Consider the following 13,420-nt stretch of genomic DNA (forward strand, 5'->3'; position numbering starts at 1 on the left):
ACACAGTAATTAGAATATTACTGACTGTATTCCCTATACTGCACTTTACATCTCCATATCTATTATTTTGTAAGTGCAATTTGTACTTCTTAATTGCTTCACCTCTCTCCATTTTTTTAAAAGATTTTATTTATTTACTTTAGAGAGGGGGGAAAGGAAGGAGAAAGAGGCAGAGAAACATCCATTGGTTGCCTTTCGTACGCCCCCAATTGGAGACCTAACCCACAACCCAGGCATGTGCCCTGACTGGGAATTGAACTGGTGACCTTTCTGTTCGCAGGCTGGTGCTCAATCCATTAAGCCACACCAGCCAGAACTCTCTCCATTTTTGATAGAAAATGAAAGTTTTGAAATTTTTCTCCTTGAAAGAATGTTCATGGTTACTGCTTGGCAAAGCAAGGAGACACAGGCAGTTGCCTCTTTGTGTTAGAGCCGATCTCAGGTGACGCCTGGCTGGGGCTGAGCTGTCTGCAGCTTGTGGCCATTTTCCTCCCAGAGGGTGAGCTGCTGTCTGTTCTCAGTGGTGAGGAGGGGACGGGAAATGGCATAGACTGGGTGGGGAACACTGCCAGGGTCAGTCTTCCAGAAGGCATGATAAAGAGAATTTGCGAACTTGACCTCTGGAGGGAGTGGAAGATTCTGGAGGATGAGGGTTGTATGCTTGGGTGCATTTAAAGTAACAAGTCCTGGTGAGCCAACAGTGAGGACATTTGCAGAGGTTTGCTAGCTCTTACCCTCCAGTCTTTTCACTGGGAAGCAGTTGCTCTGAATAGTAACAGCAGGACAGTTTTAGAGAGGGCTGTAAGTGCTGGTCTGCCCACACCACCTGGATTACTTGCACGTGGTAGAATTTCAAATCTGCTGTTTATGCAGCCTGGGTGGTCTCAACGGAAGTGCCCGGTGAATGAATGAGTTTACCCAGGTGATAAGTTCCTGGGGTGCACCTTGTAGACCTGATGAACTAACTTACCATCTTCTTCAACTTGCAAGGAAGAAGAAAGCAAGCCACGTAAACCAAGCTGGGTAAAATGAAAAAACAAACTCGTGGTGTGTTGTGGGGTGTGAGTGTGTATGTGTTACCTTCTGGATTGGCCTTCTAGGGAGATGACATGTCTCACCCCCTTTCTTCCTCTTCCCTCCTCCCACCCCCAAAACCAGATTATCAGAGGACAGTCAGAAAATGAGGGCAGTTAGACAAAAGAGTGGACAGTCTTGAAACAGGACTCCTCCCCCCTGTGCAGGTGGAGCAGAGAGAGAGAGAGAGAACCCTTTATCATGGAGAGCTAGGAATGGGATGTTTGGACCAAATCTCTTTGCTGCTGTTTTGGCCCTATTTAAATGCAGGTAGGGCCTGCCCTCTACGGTAGTAACAACTCTGTGGTTTATAGCTTCTACAGAAAGGTAAGCTGGGAGGAGAGGGCCTTTGGATACATTTCAGTACGTCTTACATCCCTCACAGATAAGGAGACAGTATTTCAAAGTAGGCTTTTTCTTTAACTTCTTTTACCACATTTATAATAACTACCATTAATCGAATGCCTGTCACGTGCCCACCTTCACAAATTCCCAGTTTCAAACGTAACGTGTATTTGACCTGAGCAAATGCGGATTCTGTGAAAGACAGTATCAAGTTGTGGAGATGTGGTGGGTGAGGGACACTAACAGGGAGGTTTGGGGACAGACCGAATGGGAGGGAGTCAACTAGAAAAAAAGGGAGAATGACAAGGTCAGCTTGTTCTGGGCTGGGCCACAAAGCAGAGTTTGATCCCACAGCAAAAGTTGCAGGGAGGCACGTTTCAGCTCATTATTTAGAAAGATATACACATTCTGGTTTACCAGGAACATGCCAGCAACGAGAAACAGGCTGATTCATTAAGTAAGTGAGATTTCGTATTACTGAAGTGGTCTAGGGTACCACCTGTCCAGGCTGCTGTAGACGGAACTTTGAAATGTTAGCCTAGGTAACCAGTAAGAAGTCTGTAGATCCCTCTTGAAATTCTTTTGAAGAGGATAAACACATAAGCAAATTCTGTTTATGTAAGAGAATTGAGGGGGGTAGATTTAGGAGAAGAGTGAGTAGATCTCTCTTGGCTATTTTTTAATAAAGCCCATTTGAATAAAGAGTTGTTAATTCATTCCATAAACATGGGTTAAGCCTACACAGAGTGATTGCAGTGTTCTCCAACTGAGAACAATAAAGCCACCTCTTATTCTTTTTCTTTCCCATTAAGAAATTTGAGACTGTCCTGTAAGATGTCTTAGCACTGATATTTCTCCCTGGCAGACCTGGAGGCTGGTCCTCTGGGGGAATAATTAGCAGGTCAACAGCAAAAGGAGAGGAACAAAAAGAGTTAGAAGCACAAGGGCTCGGTGAACAAATAGTGAAAGATAGTTCAGTCCTAGTACTCGCATCTGGTACAGTTCATGAGAGAGACCCAAGAAACGACATCTCTAAACCTGCCACTTCCTGGTTTATTTGGGTTTTTTTATGCGCAGTGATTCCCATGACTAAGAAATCAATGGAGCAAAACTCCATGGGTGGGGAGCAGGGGACCAGTCCTGGTCTAACGTTGTAAATGGAGCGAGCTAGAGCAAAGGATCAAAATGGTTCTTGCTGCTGAGTGTCAGACAAAATGCTCAGAGAGACAGACATCGGGAAGGATTTATTGGAAAAAATAGGACCTAAGGCCTGGAGTTGTATGGTGCATGACCACTGGTCCATCTGGTCATTTTGGGGTGGCGTAGAAGCCCATCTGAGCCCAGTTCAGCTCTCTGAGATGCGACACTCCATGGGATGGAAACCAGGGAGTCGTGGCCCAACTGCCATTGGCAGCTCTGTGGAGAGAAGTGGGGGGAGGGGGCAGGAGAGAAGAGGGGGGGGGCAGGAGTGCCATCAAGGGCTCTGTAGCAGGCTGACCCGCACCTGCACAGTGTCTGAGCCACCATGGGCCCTGCCTGGCTGTGTGACACCCAGTGCCTTTTCTCCCCGATGCACGTGAATAGTGCTAGGCTGATGGGAACAGTTTAGGTTTGCACATAATCCATTGGGAATGCTCTAGCTGTAGAGGTTTGTTTATCATAAAGCAATTCCGTGTCCCCCTCAGAATACAGGAAAATTTCTAGAAAATACTAAGTTGTTCTTATATGTGAGCAAAGAGTTTATGGTCTTAGTATCATAACATCAATTAGAAAAAATACATCTGTCTGAAAGGCTGAGTTGGGCAACATACTGATCATTATTGGGGCCGGGTGGTGGGAGTTCATTGACTATCCTGTTTATTTTTGTGAATGTTTGGAAAGTTCCAGAATGAGAACTTTAAGGAAAAGGTCTGTGTACTCTGTTCTTTTAACTCCTATACTCCTCAGTCTCCTGAAGCTGGTCCCCAAACTTCATTCTTCAGGGACAGGGCCGAGGAGGCCAAGGTCACCACACACCTGCCTGTGGCTGAGACCAAAGGGCCCATCTCCTGCTGCTCAGCCCCTGCGGCTCTGCACATGTTCCTCTTTGAGGTCTTTGGAACCAGCCTGCCCTGGGCTTTTCCCCTCCCCGATACTCTTCCTCTACCCTTCCACTGGACACTTGGCCTCAGGTAGGCTTTGAATGCCATTCTTCCTCGTGGTCCAGGCCTTAGTTTTGTCTTTTGTCATTCTCCACACTCCCATCTGCTCCCCAGACTTCAGTGCCTCCCAGGTCCATGTCTCTAGCCTAGGCCACAAGCCTGAGCTCAGGAACTGAGTGTCCACCTGCTTTCTGGGCCTGACTGCCTGGTGCCCCCAAGGACCTCACACTTACAGTCCAACCGGGAGCTCATCAGCTTCCTTCACCAAAGCTTCCCCCGTCCCCATCCCAGTAACAAGGGTTCCTGGTTATCTTAGGAGGGACCCCGAGATCTGCACCATCAGCCCTGCCAGCTGTCCTTTCAGTACCTATTTCCTGTCTGTCTCCTCTGCCCTGTTCTCACGATGCTGATTAGCCGGCACCTTATTCGTCCTCTCTCACCATCGCAGGGGCCCCCAACTTTGTTCCACCAGAAGGAACTTTTAAAACATGTTGGATGGGGTCACGTGCCATATTACAAGGCTTAGATGGTCCAGAGTAAGGGCCAGACTCCTGGTAGGGCACAGGGCGCTCTGCAAGCCTATGGTACCACCTCCTGGCAGCCACATTGTGGCCAAGGTGACTGGGAGTTCTTTCAAACACTGGGCTTTCTTACCTCTGCCTTTGCCATGCTTATTTGAAGGTTCTTTGAGCCATCCAGGGCCCTTCTTACCCCAGTGAGGTCCTTATGCGTAAAGATGCAGCTCAGATCTCATGGAATGTCTCTGTCATAAGACGGAGGGGCTTCCTAGGCTGGAACCATGTCTGTGTTTGCATCTCTGGTGCCTGGTACATAACAGTGGCTCAGGAGGTATATGTAGAAGTGAATTGAATATTTTTTAAAAATATGTCTTTAATACTATCACTTCCTCATTAGAATATAAAGCCAACTGGCAGCTGTATTCGTTTCCTTAAGCTGCCGGAACAAATGACCCCAAACTGGGAGGTCAGAAGTCTAAAGCGAGTCTTACAGGCTGAAATCATGCTGGCTAGGCTGTGTTCCTTCTGGAGGCGCCAGGAGAAAATCTGTCCTTCCCGCTTGTGTAGACTGCTGCCTTTCTTAGCCCGTGGCCCCTGCTCCCGGTCTCTCACATGTAAGCGAAGTGCCTCCTTCTTTCCCTTGGGACTGTGCTGGGCCCACCCAGGTGACTCAGGATAACAGCCCCGTCTCAGCATCCTTAATTTCAGCACATCCGCAAAGTCTCCTTTGCCATGTAAGGTAACATGTGCACAGATTCTTGAAATTAAGACATGACTGTCTTGGGAGGGCCATTCTGTCCTCCACAGCAGCCTTTATGAGAAGTTGGGTGCTGAAAGGCCCGGCTTTTAAAACAACCAGCTAGGAGGTGTTTGGCTGTCATTCTGAATAACAGTGAGATTTGATCAGCCGTCGATGTCATCGCACATCAAGGAAGCCGTGGGGCTTGTCTCTGCTCCGGCTCTGACAGAGAGGCCTGGCTGCCTCGTACAGATCCCTGTGTTTGGAGCGTTCAGCTGTTTTAGAGTGACTCGGGTTGTGTCTCATGGGAATTAAACACAGGTGACATGCAAATTGCTTTACCTCCACAGTGGGGAGAAAACTTGTTTTCTCCTGAGAAGCAGATGAAACCCCCGGAGGGTTAGTTACTGGACTCATTCACTGTCATGGACCGACAGGTTTCTACTTCCCTGATCATTACGTTAGCCTGGTACCTGGAGGGAACAGGAAAAGGCAAGGGCTGTGAAAGAAGTGCCTGAGTCCCCCAAACAAAGCCTGTGGCTACTGAGCTTTCTTTTGGGGAAGATGGGGTTCCGGGTGGTTGCCTAAGGCATTAATCAGTTTCTCCTGAACCAGAAGAAAATAAGATTAATAAAATTTTTTTTTAAAAATCACTCCTAAGAGATTACATATGAAAGATCAGAGGGCACTGAGCTGAATTTGCTAGGAATGATTCATTGCCTATTGATGGCGTCCTGATGCTAACCTTGGACTCGCTACACCTGTCGGTCAGGCAGCAGTCATGGAGACCGAGTCGGATCTGGAAGCTGACATCCTAGCTTATCGGAGCCCCAGAAGGCCCTTGGAAACTATGTTCCTCGTGAATTCTGGCGTTTCCCCCTTTACTTAGAGAAGAGTTTAGACTCCATGCCCAAGGTTGTATACCTCAGTGGAATCGGTAATAAGACTAGAATTTGAGTGGCCTGAATAAGCATTTAGACAAAAGCAAGATCCTGGGGGCCAGAGGGCCAGGCAGGCTTCTGGGCTGCAGCGTACAGAGTAGATGGAGTAGGCATGGAGGCCAGTGGTCAGCAAGCCGGGGAGGTGCCAGGAGTGGATACGTGGCCCACTCTGGAGCAGGAGGAAGAGCTCCCCAGCTGGAGGAACGATGCCGGAAGAGTTGGCAGGACAACTTTTGGATCTCCTAAAATCCAAAGATGTTAGGACTTCCTGTGGGTGACCACAGAGCTTTGCAGAGATGTGGCCTCAGAAGAATTGGGGGCTGAACATGGAATTTTGAAGGAGAGGAGTTGTGGGTGCTGAGACCTTGTGTGATGACCTTGAGCCCCACCTAGGGAAGAAGAGCGGGGGAAGGTGAGCAAAAACAGGGCTTCCCTTGAGCATGGGCTCTGGAAGTCGTGCCTTCTCTCATCTCTTGTCTAAGTAATATGTTGCCTTGATGGTGGTTGAGACTAGGATGGAAAGGCCTCGGGGCCACCGCATGGAAGAAGCCCGCTCACCCCACAAAGTTGGGCCTGGGGTTCTGCTCAGCCCCAACCCTCCACCCACTGCTTCTCAGGCCTGTGATCCCGGCCAGCTTCCCAATGGGAAAGCGGGTGTGTGCCGCAGGGCTGTGCTTACGGAAGGAAGGAGCCCTCGGGACCTGCGAGGGCCAGGCCTGGACTGGGTGTTGGGGTGAATAAGGCACAAACATCTTCATGGAGCTGCAAGGAGTTGTGGGGAGGACACCCTCGTGGACAGGCACTGTGGTTCCAGCACCAGGCAGGGTGCCGCCCCGCTTCGCCGAGCCCTACAGCTAGGCAAGGGCGTGGAGGCAGGTGGCATGAGCGAAGGCAGAGAGGCAGGAACTGCTGACGTCTGCGGGCTGGTAGGCTAGCGAGGAAAGGGTGGCGCAGGACATTTTCATGTGATAAAATAGGCCGAACATGGGAGCCAGGATGAGGGAGACAGGGAGGCCTCGTAGTTCTAGTATGGAGGACACCAGCTGAGCTAGAACAGGAGGAGAGAGAAGGCTGGGAGGTCCCATGTGGACAGGCCAAAGTCAAAGCACCTGCGGGGCAGCCAGGTACAGATGCCTCTGACCTGGAGCTGGGGCTCCAGGAGTCCCACGGAGGGACTGCCTGGGCAGGGAAGGTGATTTGGGGCAGGGGAGGGATCCTTCATGCTGGCCAAGTGCTTCCAGAGCTTTGATTCCTACTCCTTTCCAGGGAAGCTGGGGATATCTTGAGGAAAGTATTAGTCATAATATGAAAAGACCTCCAGTTCTTACATTAAGAGGAATAATAAAAGTAAATTCAGCCATAGTTACATCAATAGACACGAGCCTGGCTTAGGGACAAATGCAAAGAAATCATTGTGATCCATGACCAGACAGGTACATCTGGGCATTTATTTTTTTTCATAAAGTGTTTTCATAAACACTTTGCTCTTTAAACAACTGTCCTCTAGTAATAACAGTGAGAAGTTGAGTTACATGGCATGGTTCTTTCAAAGCCAGGTAATGTGGCAGTAATTATCCTCATCAGTAAGGCAGATACTAAAGCCAGCCCCAGCTACGTGCTCACTGTGGTGTCTGAACTAACCTGCTGTCGCCCTGAGCTCTGGAGTCTGAGCAGCACTGAGCAGAATCCAGGGTCTGTGGCAGGCTCTCAGCCTGTGGCGTCCCCGTGTCCCAGCCCACCCTGTCACTGCCCGTCAGCTTTCTGCGGCAGCCGTGGTTGACCCCTCTCTGTGCACATGTTTACACACCGGAGCCTGTTTGCTTTGCTACATGCACTGTGTCCATTACAATATCACTCGTGCAAATTTGTGTTCTTCTGGAGCCTGTTTCCTGTTTTATAATCATAATATTTTCTTCTCTAGATGGAAGGTTTCTGTAAAATTTGGTTTTCATTAAGGATTGTTAGAGATTCCAAGTTTGGGGAACAACATACAGGCATACCTCATTGTTATGCTTTGCAGATATTATATTTGTTACAAATTGAAGGTTTATGGCAACCCCATGTCAAGCAGATCCACTGGCGTGCTTCTCCCCAACAGGCTCAGATGATGGTTAGCATTTTCCAGTGATAAGGCCTTTTTAATTAGGGCATGTACATTCTTTTTCTAGACACAGAGCTATTGCACACTTAATAGACTACAGTGTAATGTAAACATAACTTTTATATACACTGTGAAGCCAAAAATTTCATGTTACTCACTTCATTGCAGTGATCTGGAAATGACCCCACAGTATCTCCAAGGTAAGCCTGAAACATCGCTGGAGGCAAAAATGACAAAGCTGAAGCTGTCCTACTTTGGGTACAGCGTGAGAAGGCAGGGTTCTTTGGGAAAGACAATAATGCCGTCCAAACAGAAGGCAGCAGGAAAAGAGGAAGCCAAACGTAGATGGATGGATTGACTCCATGGAAGAAGCCATTGGCATGAGTCTGCAGGGGCAGAGCAGGGCTGCTGAGCACAGGACATTGGGGACACCACTCAGTCATTGGGTCACCAGGAGTCAGAGCCGATGCAACAGCATGTAACACACACATGCCTGTAGCTATTTTACTCAGAAATGAATTCCTGATATCTGTTTTAGGTAGCTGTAGGAATTTTTTTAAAAGCATTGCTTATGTCAGTTTACCACTGACATACTGGCTACTAGCTCAGTTCATGTTCATCACCAGAATCTGTTGGTAAATGTTCTTCTTTGTAATGTACTGATAAATTTTGTTTGCACAGAGATTTTGCTTACGTAGCAAGAGACAAAGATACAAGAATTTTGAAATGTCATGTATTTCGATGTGACACACCAGCAAAAGCCATTGCCACAAGTCTCCACGAAATCTGTTCCAAGGTAAGGTGGCTCAGGGCACAGTGGTTCCTCCCTCTCTTTTTTTCTCCCTGTTGAGCAGGGAAAGGGATGTGAAAGGTGGGGGCGTGGGCCGTTGACCTGCACGTTAGTTCCTGAGAAGCAGGCAGACCATTCGTTCAGCCAGCGGCCTGTCAGGCAATGCTGTAAATGGCACTCCTACAAAATGAGTAGAGCTTTAGTCCCGCCCAGGCTGCGGTATAACAGGTGGAAAGAACAGTGACAGATGCAGTGGCGGAGATGCGTATGTCGAGCCCAGAACCAGGGCCACCTGATCTGAGAGGGAACACAGAAGGGAGGTAGTGAGAAGCCACCTGGGTTGTCTGTGGAAATGCAGGCAGCTGAAGGTTCCTGTGGATACACACTGACTTCTTGAGGACACCTAGCAGCTCATCAAAACTGACCAGCTGTGAGGCAGGGCTGTGGTCACTGTCTTACACTGGAAAGGGTCCCACTTCCTTAACCAGAGTCACAGAGCCTCCGAATGAAAGCAGAAGGACAGCCGAGCATCGCCAGTCCAACCTCACTCCCTCCAGCCAGCAAGCACAGCATAGCACCCTAACATGAGCATCTCCACCCCTGCCCAGCACCTCCAGTGACTTGACTTCCATTGACAGGCTCTTGTGCTTGTAGGAGACTGTTCTGCTACTGAGATCCCTGTTACAGAGCGCTTTCTTGTGTTGACCTGAAATCTTCCTCTCTGGAATGTCTCTGGGTTTACTCGAGATCTGTGATCAATAGCAACAAAGATCCCCACCCCACCCACCACTCCAAGTATGTCTCTTTGCTGGAGAGACCTTTGTTACGTGAAGGTATTTGAGGCTGTGCATTGTGCCTGGTGCATTTAGTGGTGCTAGACAAGTATCTCACTGAGTCTTTCTACTCCTGACTTCCTTCCTTCTCCAGAATCCCTACCCCTCCCTCTTTAGCCACTTTCAGGTCACGTGGTTACCAGGCTCCTAACCATCTTCTTCTGAGCATACTCTGGGGGGGGGGGTTCCCCCAAATGAACGTTCCCAAAGTGAACTGGAGGAGAACAGACCATGGGCTACCCCATCCTTTGACTCCAAGGATATAGCACTGGGGTGATTAATGCCCTTAGGAACCACATCACTTGCTGGCTTGTATTCAGATAGTTGGCCAACCCCCCAGGGCAGTGTCACCAGCTTCCTTCAGCCAGGCTTTGCACTCCTCAAACTTATTTATTGAATCTAAAACAGGACTTGGTCACCACCTCTGTCAAACATCACCTTTCTGGTTTTGTGCTGAAATCATGACCCAGCCTCATTCACGTGAATTTCTCCTGAGCTAACAAAGCCCAGGCTACAGCCGCAGCCACCACCATAGCCCAGGCTGGTATCTGAGCAGTAGGAGGGAAGCAGCTGCCAGCCACAGTTCCTGCAGGAGGGGTCGGCCCAGAGCTGTCCCCAGCCCCAGAATAAATAATGTCCCAGCCTGCCGCTCTGACCCACACGACAGGGACATGCAGGATGGGGGCTGGTGTAGAGATCACCACATGTGTCCCAGCTGGTGGTCACACACTTGTATTGATGGGACTGGGGAATGGGGGCACCCTCTGCAGTATGGCAGCACACTCTCAGGCATCATTTTTTTCATACATTCATGCAACAAATATGACTGAACCCCATTTATGTACCAGGCACCGCTCTGCGGAGACAGCAGAGACCAAAATGGGGAGAGTGTTCTGTTCCACCTGGAGAGGAAAGCTTGGGTTGGAAATGAGGATGCGAATTGCGTTTGGGACCATTGAAGGATGGCCTTCTTTCGTTCCCTAAACCCACAACACTGCAAACAGGAGTCAAAGTGATGACCCTTCTAATGGAAAAGAGAGAATTTGGAAAACAGGCAACAGAGTTAGACCGTTTGAGAGTAGCACCAATGATAGCAGCTAATATCTCTGAGTGCTTACACTTGGTCCTCAGAACTGACATAACATTATTATTAGGGACATAAATACCATCCCCATGTACAGTGGAGGAAATGAGACACAAGCGGTCCGGTGGCCTGCTCAAGGTCACACATTAAGTGGCAGAGGTGGGATGTAATCCTATGTACAGTAGTCTCTCCCCTTATCCACGGTGTTAGTTTCTGTGGTTTCAATTACCTACGGTCATCCTCAATCTCAAAAGATTAAATGGAAAATACCGTAAATAAACAGTTCATAAATTGCACGTCATTCCGAGTAGTATGATGAAGTGTCATGCCACGCTGCTCTGTCCCACCCGAGACTTTGTCCAGCATCTCCACATGCTGCTCACCCCGTAGTCATTTAGTAGGTTGTCCTCGTATCAGATTGGCTATCTCAGGATCACAGTGCTTGTGTGACCCTTATTTTACTTAATAATGGCCTCAAAGCCATTCACATACTTTTATTACAGTATGTTATTATAGTTGTTCTATTTTATTGTTTTTGTTACTTTCTTACTGTGTTTCTAAATTAAACTTTATCATCAGTATGTATGTACACGAAAAAACGTATATATGGGGTTCGGTACTATTTGTGGCTTCAGGTGACCCCTGGGGGTCTTGGCATGGATCTCCTGTGGATACGGGGGGACCAATGGTCTTTGTCCCCAGAGCCTTGAAAACAGTACCTAAGAGACATCACCCAGAAGCAGTGGAGGACATTCATTGCTTTGTTCCACTGACCACAGTGGGCCAGCAGGTCCACACATGACTGGGAATATTTGGGGGGGGGGGTAGTTTTAGTAAAGATGAGAGTCTGCTGAATGGAAGAATAAATTTCAACCAGTTAGAAGACTGTTACTGTGAGGGATGGTTATTCCCCTCTTATCCCTAGAGAAAATGAGCAGTTCTCAAAATACGTAGCTCTGTGATTCAGAGGTGGGGAGTGGGGCTAAAGCTGGCTTAACGTGGAAGTAAAATCAGCTCAAGCAGTCTACTGGCTCAGATTGCTAGAGACGGGGTCTGTAACCACAGACCCAAGCTGTGTTCTCTCTTCTTCAGATTATGGCCGAACGGAAGAATGCCAAAGCCCTGGCCTGCAGCTCCTTACAGGAAAGGACGAACGTGAACCTTGACGTTCCCTTACAAGGTAGGTCGGCCTTATCTGCTCTCTTCACAGAAGCGTGCTCCATCCTGGTAGAGAGCCAGAGGGTCTCAGGTAGTTCCGTGGAGCTTCTCATCTCCTCAGAAACCATGCTCAGCTCAACCAGCACGTGCTGAGCAGGCACACCTGCCCTCCTGCAGCTCAGGGTTGTTTTGTGTTGATAGAATTAGGCAGAAAGGGCCGAGATGCAGTTTGTTGTTGGACAAGATTAAAGAATACTATCCTTAGTGGTTTTCTGACTTATCTACAGCTTGGGGTAAGGACCAGCTAGTTAAAAAAAATAGGTGAGTTGACATTTGGGGTGGGAGGCTCTGTTTAGTTATTTTCCCTGATTGCACCCTTTGTGATTAAATATTTTCCGGGCATAAACCACACCTAACACATAGGACATCAAAAGCTGTTACTGAGCGCACGTCAAAGAGACAATAACAGCTTGAGATTCCAGTTCCTGCTTTCAAAGGTGTTTCTGCCTAGAAATGAAAGTTATGGGATTTTGATTGACAGAGAACAATTGCCTCGTTTTCCTCTAGAAGCATAGGACAGTCTGGCACAGGGAGTGTATTCCAGGTGGCACAGAGTGATGGCTGTGTTTCATGTGTGTGTTGGAGCCACAGAGAAAGATGTGTTGCTTTTGTTCCCTGTAGTAGATTTTCCAACACCGAAGACTGAGCTGGTGCAGAAGTTCCATGTGCAGTACCTGGGCATGTTACCTGTAGACAGACCCGTTGGTATGTGAAACATTTATGTCTTTCCCTTAGCAGGTGTTTGGGAATACATGGGAGGTGCATTCCCAAAGGGTAGGTCTAGTACTTTACCCGCTTTCTTCTTGTACTGCCCCCAGCCAGAGCACACAGACTGTCCTGGTCAAAAGAGCAATGAGGACAGTCTAAACGGCTCTGGCATTTAGTCTCCAGGACATAGGGACTTGAATAAAGCAGGCATGGATTTCTCTCTTACCCAGCATTCTAGCGTGATCCACGGCTTTGCTATTCTCAAATGGGGCTTCCATCCCTGGGGCCAGGGTGCCTGCTTCAGTCTTTGTCTGCTGGTTGCCAGGGAGGCAGGAGCCCTCATCAAGTTGTGACTCAGAAGCAGCCACACGGTAGTGAGCTCATATCCCAGGGGCTGACCTTGCTGAACTGGGCCTTCACAAGCTGCAAGGAGGCCGGAAACACAGCCTTCACCTGGACAGAAAAGGCTGCGTAGCAGTCACAACCCTCGTGTGTTTCTGTGGGGGTGGGATGGTTCAGGGATGCAGCTGCTTTGGGAAACAGCCTGGCAGTTCCTCAAAAGGTTAGACGTAGGGTTACTGTTTGACTCCAAAGTTCTGCTCCTAGGCACATATAGCCCAGTGAAATGTAAGCGTTCATCCACTCAGAATTGCATACAGGAATGTTCACAGCAGTGTTATCATAATACAGCAGTCCCTCGCTGTATCGCAGTTCACTTATCGCAGCCTCACTGTATCGTGGGGTCATTTGCTGCGGCCGCGGGGCGCCCGGGGCCCGCACTGGTGGTGGGTCCGACCGCAGGGACCCGCAGCGGCCCGGCACCTGAGAGGCGGGCCCGAGCGCAGGGAGGCAGCGGGCCCAGGAGGCCGCGTCCATGGGCCCGCGACGGCCGGGCGGCAGGGACCGCGCGCTCTATGACTTCTCTATA

General features: G+C 48.9%; 1 protein-coding gene across 7 annotated transcripts in view; it reads left to right on the forward strand.

Annotated features, from left to right (window-relative positions):
- APBB2 (amyloid beta precursor protein binding family B member 2) overlaps nt 1-13,420 on the forward strand; it is a 328,286-nt gene that overhangs the window by 301,821 nt on the left and 13,045 nt on the right. For 5 of the 7 annotated variants that reach the window (XM_090266952.1, XM_090266955.1, XM_090266953.1 and 2 more), the window contains 3 exons: nt 8,541-8,655; nt 11,659-11,746; nt 12,406-12,489. In XM_090266952.1, the coding sequence (XP_090123078.1) occupies nt 8,541-8,655; nt 11,659-11,746; nt 12,406-12,489 (287 nt within the window). The remainder of the gene's footprint in view (nt 1-8,540; nt 8,656-11,658; nt 11,747-12,405; nt 12,490-13,420) is intronic. The other 2 variants (XM_090266954.1, XM_090266957.1) reach the window with 1 other exon arrangement.

This window comes from Furipterus horrens, unplaced genomic scaffold, assembly GCF_987537825.1.
Source record: "Furipterus horrens unplaced genomic scaffold, mFurHor1.1.pri manual_scaffold_2, whole genome shotgun sequence".
NCBI classification, from domain to species: Eukaryota; Metazoa; Chordata; class Mammalia; order Chiroptera; family Furipteridae; genus Furipterus; species Furipterus horrens.